Source organism: Desmodus rotundus, chromosome 1 (assembly GCF_022682495.2).
Source record: "Desmodus rotundus isolate HL8 chromosome 1, HLdesRot8A.1, whole genome shotgun sequence".
NCBI lineage: Eukaryota > Metazoa > Chordata > Mammalia > Chiroptera > Phyllostomidae > Desmodus > Desmodus rotundus.
The window spans coordinates 95,681,485-95,695,009 of NC_071387.1; the positions used below are offsets into that span (position 1 = coordinate 95,681,485).

Below are 13,525 nucleotides of genomic sequence, written 5' to 3' on the forward strand. Positions count from 1 at the left end.
GTGGGGTCAGGGGAGCGCGGTATTAGGTCTAGGGGATATCTGAGCTCTATGGGAGAGATCTAGGAGAGGGTAGATACACACGTCTAGAAAACATCTCACTAAGTGCTTACAGGGACCAGGGAACCACCCTGAATAGTAACAATGGCCCATTCCTAAACAGCAGAGTGGGACAGTGGCACTCAGGAAAGATCACGTCCCATCTCTAGGGATAGTCATAGGGAAAGCAGGAAAAATTTTTAAAATTTTTCTTAAGTTTTTAAGTTTTCGTAAGTTGAAAACAAGGACTGCCATGTGAAATTATGTCTGCAAGCCACGTGTCTCCTGGTCACCTGTTTCTGATTTCTGTTGGAACAATCCAGGCCCGAGTTTTCCCTAGAAGTCTTGGGCATGTGTAGTGACAACAGAAAATGCTGGATGTATCTTTCTTAAGGCGATGGGTACACTTGGGACAAGTAAATCCTGGGTGGTTCAAATGGGAGCCAGCCTCTCTAGCTCATTTTAGGTAGTCACTTGGTTAATGATTACATCAAAGAATAATGTTTAAGTGTAAAAAGGTAGTTGCAAAATAGTACATTTCACAGGATACCATTTTTCTACAATATTTTAGGCAATAGAACTGAAGAAATATCTCTCTCACACTTAAGTGTTTTTTCTGAGGGGTGGGATTATAAGGGACTTTCCTTTTGTATTATTGTGATTGAAGTGTTTTATAATAATCATGTATAAAAAAAAACCCAACAGATTTTTAAAACACAGATCTTTTCTAACCTAACCATGCATGTACATATATGTGCAGGTAAACACATAGCAAAGGAGCCTAAACAACATATGCCAAATGGTTAACAGTGCCTGCCTGTGGGGAAGAGTGTTGGCAGGTGAATGGGAAACTTAGTTTTATCTTTCCGTAATTTGAATCTTATATATGTACTCCCGGGTTGTAGGAAAATGTGAAAACTCCAGCACCAACACTCTAATCTATCCATCCAGAAGTAGTAAAACATCTCCCCAGATGGGCAGGGTGGGGGTGGGGGGTGATGGAAAACCTTTGTCAGGACAAGGATAACTGTTGTCCTTATCCCTCCCTGACCCCAGGACCCAGCCCCAATCCCCAAGCCCAGGTGACTCACACACACTGAAAGAGGAGCCAAGGGGCCTCATTGTAACACTCATTTTTATATAAATATCCGCAAGTCATGTTACAGAATAAGCCCCACCTGGGAAAAAAGTCAACAATTATGTTTTTGTTAACCTGACCCCTGCCTTCTAGGCTAGGACCCAGCCTGGGGGCACCTGCTGCTTTGGGAAGGCTAGGGCTGCTGCCGAGAGGCTGCTGAAGAAGCTGCCTGTGTGGCCCACCCCCAAGCTGACCCCCTTCTTTGGTGTGTGGTATGTGGTGACCTTCTCTGGCCCTCCTTCTAGCCTGGGGCAGGGTGCTGGGAATAGGGCTCTAGAGAGCAGGGCCCAGGAATCCTGGGGGCACTTGGAAATGGAGTGAGGAGACTGAGCCACTAAGAAAGAAGTAGACTCTGAAGTTTAAAGGTTGAGCCTTTTGGGGATGGGGGCACTCAGAGGTAATAGGAACAAGTAGGGGGAACCTGGGCTGTCAGCCAAGCAGGAAGCATTTGCCCTTCTTTCCAGCATAGGCACCCAGGTCCCTTCTCCTGTTGGTCCACTTCCTGATGGACCCCATATTCTGAGGGATAAGCCCTGGGCCTGCCTGTTCCCTTCCAGCTCTTCCCCCTGCAATCTCCCCTCCCCCCACAGAGAAGCCAGAGGCCAGAAACACAGCACCAGTCTGAGGATTTAATTAATCAGGAGGGGGGATTACTGGGAAGGGCACCCCTGTAAAAATGTACAAAAGGTCTTGGGGGCTATGTGAAAGGGGAGATAAATATGTACATGGAACCCCCCTTCCTGTAGCCCCTCCTTCCCCAGCCCTGAGAGGGCATGAGGACTTGGGTGGTAGGTGAAGGGGAGGGGGGGGCACTTTGGCCTCTGGCTTAGTGAGCCCTTGGGGAGGCAGGCCAAGGGCCTAGGGGCCCTCAGAGGGGGCAATGGTGCACCTCAGGAGATCATGAGCTATGACCTCTGAAATGACCCCCACTCTAATGTATGTGTACACACACACACACACACACTCCTCTCTAGAGGTTTGTGACCTCTACCCTCCTGATGACCCCAAGGTTCATCAGATGCTTGATCTCATGGGGGCTGGGGCTCTGCTCTCAGGTTCCATGAACTCAGAGGTGGCTGGTGAGGTCATAACCTTTGCCCTCCAACCCTGGCTTAAAACCTCAGCTCTAGGACCTTATCAAAAGGAAAGGGGGATGGAGCTTTGCCCCTGCCCCTCCCCTTCCCTCACCTGTCAGCCCGGGCTGGGCCAGGGGCCCTAGGTGGGGAACTAGGCCGAGGGGCGGGTACGAGTGGAGGTGGTGCCCCCAAAAGGGCTCCTGGTGGGGTCTTGCTGAGCAGGTGAGGGGTTCCTGGGGCCCCAGTAGGTGGTGGTGGAGGAGCCAAGCGGCTGTATAGCAGGGAATGGGCAGGCTCTAGACCATACAGGCGGGCAGCAGCCACTGCCCCTGGTCCAGTCAGCTCCTCACCCGCCTCATAGAAGCGGGGTGGCCTTGCAAGGCGAGGGGGCCCTGCCAACCAGGTTGGCTCCAGGAAGCCAGCACAGCGCTCTGGAGGACCAGGACCGAGAAAAGGGGATGGCCGGGGCCTCTCAAACAGCAGGTGAAGGCCCTGAGGCCCAGTGGCAGCAGCAGCAGCGGCGGCGGCGGCAGCGGCGGCTGCTGCTGCGGCAGCGGCAGCGGCAGCAGCCTCCTCTTTCCGTTCTTCCTTTACCCGCACAGATTCCTTGGCTGGCCTGGCCCCTTCCTCACCAGCCCGGGTCTTGGGAGTAGCAGGAGATACTCGGGGCTGGGGTCGTGAGAAGGGGAGGTCCCTGGGGGGCAGGTGTGGGGGGAGAGAATAAAGGTACTCCAGAGGTCAGATACAGGCTGAGGGGGAGATGGAGGGTAGGGAGCTGGGAGGGCAGTTTTTGGGAAGCATACCTGTCTTTCTCCTCCTTGGTGAGAGAAGACTCTCTCCGCTCCACAGGCCGCTCCTTGTCTGAGCCTGGAGTCCGGGCGGCCTCAGGGGGCCGGACCCAGGCAGGAAAGGCCAGGGGACTGCGGTGCAGACGACCCCATGGATCTGGGGGAGAGGCGAAGGCTGGTGGTGCCCCTGGGCTTTCTTTCTGGGCAAAGACGGCGCCGGAGTCTAAACAGAGAGCAAAGTAGAGAGTGACAGGAGCCAAGAATGGGAGGCCCCACTTAGACACCCTCTCAGCCTCCTGCTTGAACACATTAACTCACTGCCACAGCCCCTCACCACCCTACCCCAGCTAGCACTCACTGAATGTGGGGCTGCCCAGGCCTCCAAAGGCCCCATTGGAGAGAGCAGCCAAGGAGGCGAAGCTTGTGGGACGCCCAAAGGGATCTGTGGGAGAAAAGGGGATGGTTAGAGCATTGGGCAGCCCGCTCTTAGCAGCCACCAAGAACTAATGGAAAAGGCTGACCAGAAAAGAGGCTACGAAGACCTCAGCAGCTTTGTCTTAACAACCAGGTACCAAGCACTTCCTCTTGGCCCTGGCTAGGCACTGAGTTCTGACATGCATGAATTGTTTAACCTCACAAACCCCATTAGGCAGACAGGATCATTCCTACTTAATGAAGATGAAAAAGGTTCAGAGAAGTGAAGTGACTTGCCAACAGTCAATTAACCAGTGAGTGGTACCTCCAACCTATGGCCTCTCTGACTGCAGAGGTCAAACTCTTAACCCACACCCCCCCACACCAACCACCCAGAGCAGCTCTATAGCAAGTCAGTTGCCTGGAGACCTCTGCTGGCTTCCTCCCACTTGACGTGCAGGGCCCTTCCCAGACTGACCCGAATTTCATGCATGTGTCACACAGCCGGTCAGAACAACTAACCTAGCCCCCTATGAGACCTTACAATTTCCTCTTCCGGGAACACCTTTCCCTATGCCATCAGGCTCAGATCCTCCTTGTCCACCCACACCCAGGTTAGATCTCCCCCAGTAGCAGGCCTGAGAAGGCTAGGAGCCAGTGACCATGCTCTCTTCTGGGGCTGTGCTAACCCTTCCTCCACCTTCCTCTTACCACCATTTTCAGAGAAATATCTGAGCTGGCAGAGATTAGCAACCACTCTGCCCTTTCCTACCCCATTTTACAGACGATGAATCAAGGCTCAGAGGGAGTACAGTAACTTGCCCAAGGTCACAAAGCAAGTGGAACCAGGTCCACTCTTGATTTCAGCTGCCTTTCAGGTCTAACTTCCATCCCCAGCTTGAGAACTCCTGGAAGTCAGAGACAAAGCCTGAGTTGCCCCACATGCCCTTGGCTCTTACCAATGTGGGTGCTGGGGCTCAGAAAGGGTCCGTGGGCCCCGGGAGCTGCCGTAAAAGGGTTGGCTGCAGCGTGGACGGCACCTGGGGCAGAGAGGTGGGAGATTCTGATGAGGCTGAGTGGGCACAAGGTGGGCGTCAGGTTAGAGATGGGGAACTTCAGGCCCCAAAAGGGCTGGCCAGACTCACCAGTCGCAGTGAAGAGGGAGGCGGCTGGGTGGGAGAGCTCCTGGCCAGTGGGCAGGGCCCCATAGGGCCCTGGAAGGCAGGGCAGGAGGTCGTTCCGAAAGTCAAGCTTGTGGGAGTCGCCCTGCATGGGACAGGGAGAGGGGCAGTGAGTGAGGGGCCAGGTTTGGTCCTGTTCTTGCCCTTCCACCCCTAAACCCCGCCCCAAGGGCTGGCTGATAGCAAGAAGGGGACTGGGGACCTTCTCTGACCACCCTCCTAGTTAGCCAGAGAACCTAGCGCTAATTGCAGAATTGTTCAGACAGTTGACTAGGGACAGGATGGGATGTTTCTGGCCAAGATTCTGCCAAGCTCTACCAAAGGTAGATGCCCAGAGTTCAGGCAGGCCCACTTTCCCCAGCCCTCCAGCCCCAGTACCTTCATCTTTTCCTGGTGTCTCAGGATCATGTAAGCCACACGCACGTGCATGGCACACCACTTCCCTGGTTTCTGCCGCCCCAAAAAGATGACCAAAGGAAAAGGGAAGGAAAGAATGTTCACTCGTCACCCACTCCAGGCCTGGCCCTGGGCTCAGACTTGCTACACATCATCTCCTTTTATCATCCCTACAACTGAGGGATGACTAGGTCCATTTCAAAGCCTAGGAAACTGAGGCTCAGAGAGATAAACTGTCTTGCCCAAGGCCCCATAGCCAGTTACATCTGAACCCAGGTCTCTGGCTTATGGTCCTTTTGCTTTCTGCTGTTCCACATCTGGCTGCCTCCATGTCTTGGACTTTTCACTTATTCTCAAGCAGAAACCCACACCCTCCATCCCTCAGCCAAACACCCTGACACCAGCCCCCAGCCTCATGCAACCTGAGGTCCTCACCAAACTCACCCTTAAAGGTGGCCGGAAATGATCAGGGATCTGGGAATGGCAAAGCAGAGATTGGTGGCAATTCAGACCTGTTTACTGACCTAGACACCTTACTGTCTCAGCCCCCAGGTCCCCCCCAAACATCTCCCTGAACCCTGTGTGGCTCCCTCAATCCTTTCCTACTTGTGATGAGACTCCTTCCCCGACCTCTCCCACTCTGGGCTTCATCCCTCCAGCACCAAGCTCCTGAACCAGTTAAGAAGATCCTTTACTTGGAAGGCTAGGGAGCAGGTTGGTGGGCAGGCAGAACACATTCCTCAACAGAAGATGCCCTATTAACGGCTTTATGTAATGAAGTTCAGTTTAAGATTTCTTTAGAGAAAAGCATTTACTACTACTAAAAAGAGGTTGGAAAACCTCTAGTCTATCCTTTAGGAAATACATCCTGTGTTTTTCCACACTGTTCCCAGAGCTCTGGCCTCTAAGTGGGAGGGAAGGCTTGGGCTCCTTGTGCCCCTTCACAAAGGGAGAGCTTATCTTTTCACTGTTTTATGGACAGGACTTCCTGGTATGATGTCATTTGAAAAAAAAAATTTTGTCACTTAAATTTGAAAACCCCCACAAAAACCACTGCCCTGGTAATCTTATTTCTTGGGCAACTTCATGAAATTCCTATTCCTCATGCCTGGAAAATCGTATCATGTACATAAGAGACACCCTCAATCACACATTAAAGGGAAGGATCAGTGATTCATTCTCAAGTCAACCCTCCTGCTCAACTGAACAGATCTTCCTGCTCCAGCAGAACCTGCCCTGGCCCCCCTCACCTGTGTCCCCTTTTGGGGAAGCCCGCTCGGCACTGGCCCCAGTCGTGGTGGCAGCTCGGGGTTCGTGCTCTGGGGAAGGGGAGTGGAGGGATCAGTCAGAAGAGCTGGCTCTAGGCATAAAATGGGTCTAGAACCAAGCTGGGAACTGGGGCAGGAAGGGAGCATGGCTTTGGGGAGACCTGGGTCCACCAGGGGAGCACAGGAAGATGGGTATGGTTTGGGGAAGAGGAAGAAGGCATGTGGACCAGGAGAACCTGGGTTTTAAGGGGTGGGAGGTGGTGGTGGTGTCCAGATTGGGAGCTCACCTTGGGCTGGAAGGCCCCCTGCAGGGACCCAAAGGAGACAGCCGGCGGGAGGCCCGGAGGTAGGCCGGGCACTGCGGGAGGGAAGGCCGTGTACGGCTGTGGAGAGAAGGGGACTAGTCCAAGGTGGGGGTGGAGGTACAGCCCATGTCTGGTCTGCCCATCAGTTCTCTGGCCTCCACCCTAATGCCCCCCAGGGAGACCTCTCAGGCTCAAAGCTCCTGCTTTTGAAGCTGAAGACTGGACCCCAACAGTTAGGGCCACACACTGATACATCTATGCCCACACACCATACACATGCACTCACATTATGCCGGAAAAGGCCTTCCATCTTTCCTGGGTATTTCTCAAACTAGGGAAGAGAAGGGAAGAGTAAGCTGCTAGCGAGGGACCCAGGGCCTTCCCCTGGAAGCCAGACCCTCCCCCAAGTCTCGGAGCCTCATCACTGGCCCAAAGAGGAGCTCACCATGTGGGGGCCGTGGGGTGGCAGCAGACCCGGGGGATAAGGGGTGAAGTGCTGGTGGGTATGCTGGTGGGTGTGCTGGTGCTGGTGGTTGTGCTGGTGGAACTGGAAGGCCAGGGGCCTGGCTGAGCCCCCTGGCCCCACCACCTCGGGGTAGCGAGAGTTCAGGTCCTGGCCGATCAGGTCCTGCTCTGTGGGAGGGGAGGGGGAGAAGGCTTTAATATCTGTTGTCACCATGTCAGCCTCCTTGGGCCCGGGTGACTGGCCTTCCCTTTTGGCCTTGAGCCACTCCCTCCTCAAGCCCTGCAGTCTGCTAAGGTCCAAATGCCCCAAAGCCGACTGGGTCTAAGCCCAAGGCCATGGCCCCCCACCCCCCGGCCAGGATCCCAAACTCACCAGAAAGGGCGTTAGCAGCTGAGGCCCCAGGGTGCCCTGGCACCTGCAGCAGGGGTGGGGGTGGGGGCAGGGTGGGGCCAGAGGAGAACAAGGAGGGGTGGTGGGGTGGTGGGGGGGGCCGCAGCCCAGGTGGAGGAAAGCCGTGGTTGGACAAAGGCAGGGGCAGTGAGGGCGTCGGGGGCCGGTGGGTGAGCTGCGCGGACGAGGAGGAGGCAGATGAGGAGGAAGAGGACGAAGAGGATGATGAGGGGGGAGGCTGAGCCACGGGAGGGGCCGGGGCCTTGGGGGGCGGCCGTGAAGAGCTGGGGAGAGAAGTGGGGAGATGAGTGAAGGGTTGGGAGGTGCCAGCTCTGACAGGAATGGGTCAGAAGCCTGGGCAATACACCTTGACCTTGGTTCTCCAACATGGAAGGTGGTAGAACCTGGCCCCCAGGACCTCCACCCCCACCCCCCAAGGAACCCATCCTCAGACTGAAGTACCTCCCACATCCAAAAACCCCCTCTCCCCCTCTCTAGGTCTAGTCTTCCATACAGGTGCCTCTGATGTCTTTGGCCACGTGACTTTCCCTTTTCTGACTCAACCACAGCACAAAATGTATCATTCACTTTGAAGCTTAATTACAACAGGCCACTTAGATTCCTACCCTATGACAGTGGAAGCAGCACCGTGCTGGCCTGGCCTGAGAGTTCTAGGCCCATCTTGCCATTAACATCCTGGGTGACCTTGAGCAAGTCACTGCCCCTCTCTGAGCCTTAGTTTTCTCAATAATAAGACAAAAAAAGCAATGATGACAATAATATGGTATCAATAATTCTTACCCTTTAGTGAGCACTTACTGTAGACCAGGTGCTGTCACTTGTTTTACACGCTAACCCAAGTCTCCAACATTTCACAGCACCTTCCCAATTGCTGCTGCACCCATATAACTACCTGTACCATTTACTTATTCCCTTAACATGATGTTTTCCTTTTTTACTTAGCTTCACCCAAGCCATAACACGTGAAATCATAGGGTCGAGGTACTACTCATATTTTTCTAAAGCACATAAAAGCTGAAAAAAATTTACTCACATAACATCTGAAATTATATCACATATCACTAATGATGAGCACACACACTTTGGGAAACACTGCATTAACTTGCAATTAATCCTTACAATAGCTTTAGAATGAAGGTACCGTTATTATATCATTTTATAGAAAAAGGAAATTGAGGCTCAGAGAGGTTAAGTGACTTCTCAAAAATCACACTGCCAGTAAGTGGCAGAGCAAGAATTCGAATCCAGGTCTGACACCAAAGCCAGCACTCTTAATCACCATGACAGCATTTCCCAAAGTATGTTCTGAAAAAGACTATTCCTAGCAGATATGCCTTGCAAAAAGGCTTCACCAGTGAATAATACTGGGAAATGGCACAAATTGGATTCCCCTGCATGAAAATAGATAAAACGTTCTGTGAGTTTTATTGTGACCTCTTTCAATTTGTTTCACCCAGTGTCTTTTAAACTTTTCAGTCTCAGAATCCTTTTTCAGATCACATCTCAAATGTACTAGCCCATGTCCCAGCCATAGAATGCAAGGGTTGGTGCCAAAATGATCAGGTCTTTCCAGACCAAACCCCTAGACCACTCACCTGCCAGTGCTGAGGTCCAGGCTGCTGCCATAGGGAGAAGTGCGGAGGCCGAAGGGTGAGACCCGAAGCTGCAGCTGGGGTGGGGGTGGCAGACTGGGGGCGGCCGGCAGGGGTGCTGGGGCTGAGACAGGAGGTCGAGGGGCTGGTGGAGGTGGTGGTTCCTTCGGGGGGAAAGGCACTAGCAGCGGATCGGGCCCGGGGGGCTGTTCCTGGCTCCGCTCCAGGCCCGACACTTTAGGGACTATGGAGAGTTTTGCTTCACAGTTCCCATTAAAGGCGCCATGAGGGCCTGAGGCTGTGAAGGAAGGACAACAGATATATTAAGACCCATGTTCAATCCAATTCCCTCCTTTATCTCCAGCCCCAGCCTTCTGGACCAACCTTTGCTGGTTGAGACAGTAAAGGATGGATCAAGGTCATCATCGGAGACCTAGGGAAGAAGGGTAGGGACAGGGTCAGGTTCCGGTTAGGCCAGGTCCTTACCCAGGAAGGCCAACAACATCTGCAGCCTCTGCTAGGAACCGGCAGTGGTGGCAAGTCTATTCCATCACCTTAGTTAAAACCCATCAAAGACTGTGCTCTAGAGCACCTATGCTTGGGGAAAAAGGGTGAAGCAGCTGAGCTTAAGAATCTGATAGGCCAGGAGGTCTAAATCATGTCAGCACTAAAATAGCAGAGAAGCAAGGAAATCAAAGCAAAAATGTCAGATTATCACTAAATAGGCCAACAGGCCTACATGACTTATTGTCTGGTCCATAAGTGTCACCAAAAAATTATAAATTGCTGATATTTAGAAATTCAGATTCTTTATAAAAGCTCAGATTTGCAGCTTCTCTTGAGAATGGGACCCTAGTCTCATATGGCAACAATGAGCTAATAACTAGATAGTGGCTGCCCCCTTAAAATGGACAAGAACTCTCTGGTTCACCAAAGTCCCTGTCAGCCAACCTTTAAAACTAAAACAAGACACGCAACAGGGAGTACAAATTTAGTTAATTACAGGGGTAAAGCACCAACTGTTAGAACCCATTATTTCAAAATAAGCAAATCAGCTCTATTAATAAACTGAAATACATCTTTATAGTGTATGTTCTTATAGCAAGTACAACTTTTTAGTATCCTCAATGCCATGGTCTCTGCTCAGACTCTAACCTATAATACTGACTAATGGCCAGCAGGAAGGATGAACTTGGTTCCACAGCCACTCTGAATTTCTGGGGAGAACCACTGGTATCTCTAAGAGCTTTCGAAGGGATGACACACCTTCTAAGAATAGAAGGTAGGAGGAGCCTTCTATTCTTTGATCAACTGGCTCTAGTCACTAAAGAAATCATTTACTCTCTCAATCCCCCCTTCCCAGAAACCTAATTCTGGCTCAACCTAACCCATGTTTCCCACTCAAGAGGAGACCGTCTGCTGTACACTGGAGCCCTTTAAGCTGCAGTTCATTTTAAAGCTGTAACAGTGCCACCCAACAAGTTCTAGCTCCACTCACCCTCTCGTCGAGATCGCTTTCCGCATCACACTGGGGAGAAGGAAAGACAGAAGTGTCACAAAAGGGAAGGAGTGAGGCCCAGAATCAAGAAGGAACTTTCGGAGATGGAGTACAAGAGGCGGGACCAGCACAGGTGGAGAGAACTTACTATGTATCCAGCTTCCAGAGAGTGACGGGAAGAGGCCTGAGAAAGATCAGAGTCCAGAGGTAAGGGAAGCTGACTGGTGAGGCCTATGGACAATGTCTAAACTCCCCTATAAGGCACTCAAGGCCCCTGGTGACCTACTCTCAATCTCTTTTTAGCTTCTTCTACTGCTACTGCCCACCCTTGTTCCCAATGCTCTGGCCATTTTCCAAATACCCCAGACTCTCATATCTCTGTGCTCTGTCCAAAACAACTTTGCCCCATTTCTTCTCTTAGCAAAACTTATGACTATTCTGCAAGGCCTGACTAAGATATCCTAGGGGGCTTTCCCTAACCACAACCCTCCTCCCATCCCCCAGGCAGAATGAGTGGCTTCCTCATGTGGGTTTCTGCAGCATCTCTCCCAGGCCTCTGCCTTCTTTAGCTTCTCAGGTTTTGGTCTAGGTATTTGCTTGTAGACTGTTTCTTTCTTGCTAGACTGCCACCACCTCGAGGGGGAGGGCAGACACATCTCATTCATTTATGATTCAACTAAGTCCCTTTGATATGTCTCTGAATTATCAACATGTTGAGGCAGACTTAGTTCCAGCCAGAAGCAGACAAGTCTCATTGTGGACAAGTCTTTGTTAGACTTGGATGGGGGAGTAGGAGCTCAAATTTGCTCTGCTTTCATATTTGTCCTTAGATACTGAGTTTTAAAGGACAGGGATCTACCACCGACTCACCTCTTTCCTTCTCCGTTTATTGGGCCATTTTCTGGCACGATCTCCAGAGGGCCGCCCAGGCTCCCGATCAGAGCTGTCCCCTGGCTCCCCAGTAGCCCCAGTGGAGCCCCCCCTCTTCCGCTTCCCAGAATGCTTTAGCCGATGTTCCAATCGTTCTGGGGGCTGAAGAGAGGCATCCTTCTGTGGAGGAGGAGGTGGGACTAAAGTAGATGGAAAAAGGAAAGCTCCCAACCTCTTCAGGGGTGACCAGGATACCGAAGTGGCTTCCAGGCCGGATAACCTGGTTGGTCCCTGGAGACTAGCTCTACCTCCTCCCACCCCAGGGCGGGGCAGAGGCCTGGCCAGAGGAGCCGGTTGCTCTGGTTTGGGGTGCCAGCATTCCCCCCTCAACTCCACCCACTCCAGGCACCATACCCTTCTTTCTGCCCCTGTGAAGCGCCCCCCCAAAGTCCCTAGCCCCAACAGGCCCCACCTGCAAGGCCTCAAGGCTGGCGAAGCTGGCGATGGCAAAGCCATCGATCAAGTCCTCCTCCTCTTCTTCCTCCTCTTCAGGCTCCTCCTCGGCCTCCCCGTCGTCTGCACCCCCCTCCTCCTCCTCCTCTTCCTCTCCTCGACTACCGGAGCCGGCAGGGCGCTTTCGAGCTCGGGGTCGCGGTGGCCGAGGCCTGGGACGGGGCCGCCTCCGTCTCGGGCCTCCAGGCCGCTCTCCAGAAGAAGCTGACGACCAGGGCCTGGCGGGCGGCGGGGGCGAAGACGAGGACGAGGATCCGCGCGGGGCGGCCAACAGGGCCCGGGGTGCGTCGCCGCCAGGACCTCGGCGGCGCCGCTGCTCCCGGTCTCGGTCTCGGCGCGAGCAGCGCCGCCGCCGCCGCTCTCCCTCAGCGGCCCAGCCCGGGCCGGGAGCCGCGGCCGTCTCCATGGCGACCGCCCTCAGTGCCGCATCCGGAGGCGGCGGGGCCCGAAGCGGCCTGTCCGCAGGCCCGGGGTCGCAGGCGCGGCGTTGGCGGCTGTACAGGGACGAGAGGGCCACGCTTCCTCTTTAAAGCGAGATCTGATGGCCCTGAGCTTGCCCCAAGGCCAAGGCCTGGGGAGCCGACGCCGCCCCCGGGGCGACAAGCCCGAGGGTCACCCCCCCCCCTCCCGTGGGGCCGGCGGGGACGAGACGGCGAAAAAGGGGCGGCCGTCCCTTTAAGGCGAAACCTCCAGTTGTCCAGCCCCTCGCCCCTTTAAGACGACTCCACAGGGTCCGGCCGGCCTAGTGAGGTGGCCGCCCCCTGCCAGGGGTCGAGACTAGTCTCCCCGAAGAGGAAGGACCACCCCCTTTAAAGGGGACCGAAAGCTCGCCCCGAAACGCAGACCTTCCCTTTAAAAGTGTCTCAAGTCCTCCGGCTAAAAGAGGCCACCCCTTTAAGGAGTCCAGGGTCCTCAAAACAGCAGGCCGCCGCTTTACAGGGTCGCAGTTTGTTTCCAGTACTCCACAAGCGGCCAGTTCCCCTTTAAGCTGAATTTAAAGGACTTCTAGAGTGGGGGGAAGAGGAGGTAAGACTCCTCGCTCCCTCCAGTTCTCCCAACAGCACAGTTTTCAATTTGTCAGCTTCAGTTCGGCGGCTTCCCCTTTAAGGCTGAAGTTGTAGTCTGCCGAGCCCAGTGGCCACCCCTTTAAGGAGATTTAAAGGGGCCTCCTCCAGTTCCAGCTCTTCCAGCCTCCGCCTCCGGTCGCCATGAAAGGCTCGAGGTAGGGGCGGGACCGCGACGGCCAGCCCTCCAAAGCCCCGGATGTGAGGCAACGGTGACGGGTAGAGCTTCTCTGTCTGCCGACATAAACGTCTCTTCCTCCTTTCCTCGTCTCTGTGTGACTTGCTCTGGAAAGGAATCCGAAAGACGGCCGTTTGTCAGCGGGGAAGCTCCAGCGCACCCTCTTGTCTCCTTTGGCGTCTTGGGCCTCTTCTCCGCCAGGACTTCCCTGCCCCTCCTCCCTCTTCCTCCTCAGCCTACGCCTCCTTCCTCTCTCTGCCTCCTCCCACTCTTTGCCCCTTTCCCCGCACCCCTCCACAGGTTTAGTCGTTGATTGGTGGAAAAGTTTACG

At 53.9% G+C, this 13,525-nt stretch overlaps 1 protein-coding gene across 2 annotated transcripts; it reads right to left on the reverse strand.

Annotated features, from left to right (window-relative positions):
* Positions 1–1,154: 1,154 nt before the first annotated feature.
* FBRS (fibrosin) lies at positions 1,155–13,467 on the reverse strand. 2 transcript variants are annotated; one of them, XM_053926659.2, is made up of 18 exons: positions 11,912–13,467; positions 11,440–11,616; positions 10,718–10,753; positions 10,570–10,599; positions 9,456–9,504; positions 9,075–9,369; positions 7,441–7,742; positions 7,048–7,235; positions 6,889–6,933; positions 6,585–6,680; positions 6,280–6,348; positions 5,474–5,503; positions 5,012–5,083; positions 4,598–4,718; positions 4,412–4,492; positions 3,397–3,480; positions 3,054–3,261; positions 1,155–2,944 (listed from the first exon to the last, which is right to left on the reverse strand). In XM_053926659.2, exons 1-18 carry the CDS (start codon positions 12,356–12,358, stop codon positions 2,359–2,361), a joined length of 2,916 nt encoding a protein of 971 aa, XP_053782634.1. In that variant the 5' UTR covers positions 12,359–13,467; the 3' UTR covers positions 1,155–2,358. The 2 variants fall into 2 exon arrangements, with proteins under 2 accessions (XP_053782634.1, XP_024416269.3); XM_024560501.4 differs by having other exon boundaries at positions 11,440–11,619.
* Positions 13,468–13,525: the final 58 nt, after the last annotated feature.

What these genes read in the sequence shown, in the direction of transcription:
- FBRS (XM_024560501.4), bottom strand. Translation starts at nt 12,358, where the DNA reads ATGGAGACGGCCGCGGCTCCCGGCCCGGGCTGGGCCGCTGAGGGAGAG. An exon ending in CCAGCCTTGAGGCCTTGCAG is followed by an intron (nt 11,620 to 11,911) that starts GTGGGGCCTGTT and finishes CCTCCTCCACAG; the next exon opens with AAGGATGCCTCTCTTCAGCC. An exon ending in ATAAACGGAGAAGGAAAGAG is followed by an intron (nt 10,754 to 11,439) that starts GTGAGTCGGTGG and finishes GATCTTTCTCAG; the next exon opens with GCCTCTTCCCGTCACTCTCT.